Source organism: Hippichthys cyanospilos, chromosome 12 (genome assembly GCF_059441005.1).
Source record: "Hippichthys cyanospilos isolate Australia breed blue-spotted pipefish chromosome 12, RoL_Hcya_1.0, whole genome shotgun sequence".
In the NCBI taxonomy this organism is placed as follows: Eukaryota; Metazoa; Chordata; class Actinopteri; order Syngnathiformes; family Syngnathidae; genus Hippichthys; species Hippichthys cyanospilos.
The window spans coordinates 18611902-18613650 of NC_142380.1; the positions used below are offsets into that span (position 1 = coordinate 18611902).

Genomic DNA, 1749 nt, shown 5'->3' on the forward strand with positions numbered 1-1749 from the left:
TAGTTTTGTTGGTTGTCTGCCCCGAGTACGATGGGCCTCATCGGGAGAGGGGGCGTGGATTAGCAGATTATTTTGAGGTGCGCTTCACGGACAGTCCTGTGATTGGTTGGCGCATTGAGCGAGCGGCACGCGACTGCGGTTGTTGTTATAAAGGCAACTCGCGTGCGTGTCTTGTTTTTTCATCGAAAAAGTTAAGTGGTGACCGTGAGCGGCAAACCAAGGAGCATCGATTCAAATAAAAGAGAACAAAGTGCCATTGTTTCTGCAGCAAGGGGTGAAACAAAAAAAAAAATGGACGGCGTGTTGGACCCCTTCTCAGCACTTGACTCTTTCTCCTCCCCTCCTTATTTTAACGATGACGACTTTTTTACTGATCAGTCGTCCAGAGACGGAAACTTAGACGCCGATGACTTCCTGGAGGATGACGTGGATTTCTTCACGAGTCACTTTGAAGACTATTACCACAAAGAGGGCTGCAGCAGAGGCGGTCACGGCCATGATGGCGAGTTCGACGTCGGCAACTTGTCCTTCTCCTCTTCCTCGTCCACCTTTTCCTACGGCTGCGCCGATAGCTTACCGGACCTGTCCCCTCACGGAGGACCCCAGCTCAAAAGGCGGCGGAGAATGAAGTCCGACATGGAAATGCAACAGCTGAGGCAGGCGGCCAACATCAGGGAGAGGCGGAGGATGCAGTCTATTAATGACGCGTTCGAGGGGCTGCGCTCACACATCCCCACCTTGCCCTATGAGAAGAGACTCTCCAAAGTGGACACCCTGCGCTTGGCCATCGGCTACATCAACTTTTTAGCCGAATTGGTGCAGTCAGACCTGCCCATCCGGAACTCCAGCGGCGACACGCATGTGCAGCCAAAGAAAATCATCATCTGCCACAGGGGAACACGTAAGTTTCCGACTTTCTGTCACACGAGTATTTCAGAATATGAATATTTGTTTTCAATCAAGATCCTTTTGAAATAAACGCAGCCATTTTAACGCCAGTGTCTTTGCCCCGCTTCCTTTAGGGTCTCCCTCCCCGAGTGACCCTGACTTTGGTCTCCCCCCTCTTGCCGGTCACTCTTTATCCTGGTCGGATGAGAAACAACTTCGGGACCAGAGTATCATCCGCACAGCCAAGGTGTGGACCCCAGAGGATCCCCGCAAACTGCACAACAAATCGGTCCTCGCAGATATCGCGAACGAACCTTCTTTCGGCCTGGTGGCCTAAAAAGTGGGGAGTGGAAATTTTGTAATCCTTCGTCAAATCTATACAATATGTTCTGATGTTGTTTGTATTGATATTTGCATTTAATTTTTTGTACAATTCAGGCTGCTGGCAATCGTGTATTTAATGTTTATAATAATATATGTTGTAATTTAATTGCTAAGATAGGAGTGATATTTATTTTTTATACTGATTATATATTTTTGTATCAATCTACGAATAAATTAAAACAATGGTGAAGACATGAGTGTTTTTGTGTGGACACACTGACCAGCAAATTGTGGTATTGATGCAAGCCGATTTCCTGTCCAGTATTAACAAAATGTAGAAAATAGATGACAGGTCCGACGATTTAATCAAATTGCAGCGAAACAAAAAATGCCGTTCACGAGAGCTGCAAGCAAACAAATCAAACGTTCCAAATTGTATTCGAATTGACAAAGACGGAATACCCTTTCTGCAATACATACTGGACCTACCAGAAATAGGGGCTTTATGGTCGTGCACCGTCGTGACAGTGACAATCT

The 1749-nt window shown here is 46.7% G+C and overlaps 1 protein-coding gene across 1 annotated transcript; it reads left to right on the plus strand.

Annotated features, from left to right (window-relative positions):
• The first annotated feature begins 261 nt into the window (after nt 1-261).
• ptf1a (pancreas associated transcription factor 1a) lies at nt 262-1234 on the plus strand. The gene is made up of 2 exons (XM_088430000.1): nt 262-901; nt 1023-1234. The coding sequence occupies exons 1-2, from the start codon at nt 292-294 to the stop codon at nt 1223-1225; spliced, it is 813 nt and encodes a 270-aa protein (XP_088286126.1). The 5' UTR covers nt 262-291; the 3' UTR covers nt 1226-1234.
• The last annotated feature ends 515 nt before the right edge of the window (nt 1235-1749 follow it).

Excerpts from the sequence above, each read along its gene's own strand:
- ptf1a (XM_088430000.1), top strand. The coding sequence starts at position 292 with ATGGACGGCGTGTTGGACCCCTTCTCAGCACTTGACTCTTTCTCCTCC. Across the intron at positions 902-1,022 it reads CATCTGCCACAGGGGAACAC|GGTCTCCCTCCCCGAGTGAC; the intron begins GTAAGTTTCCGA and ends CGCTTCCTTTAG.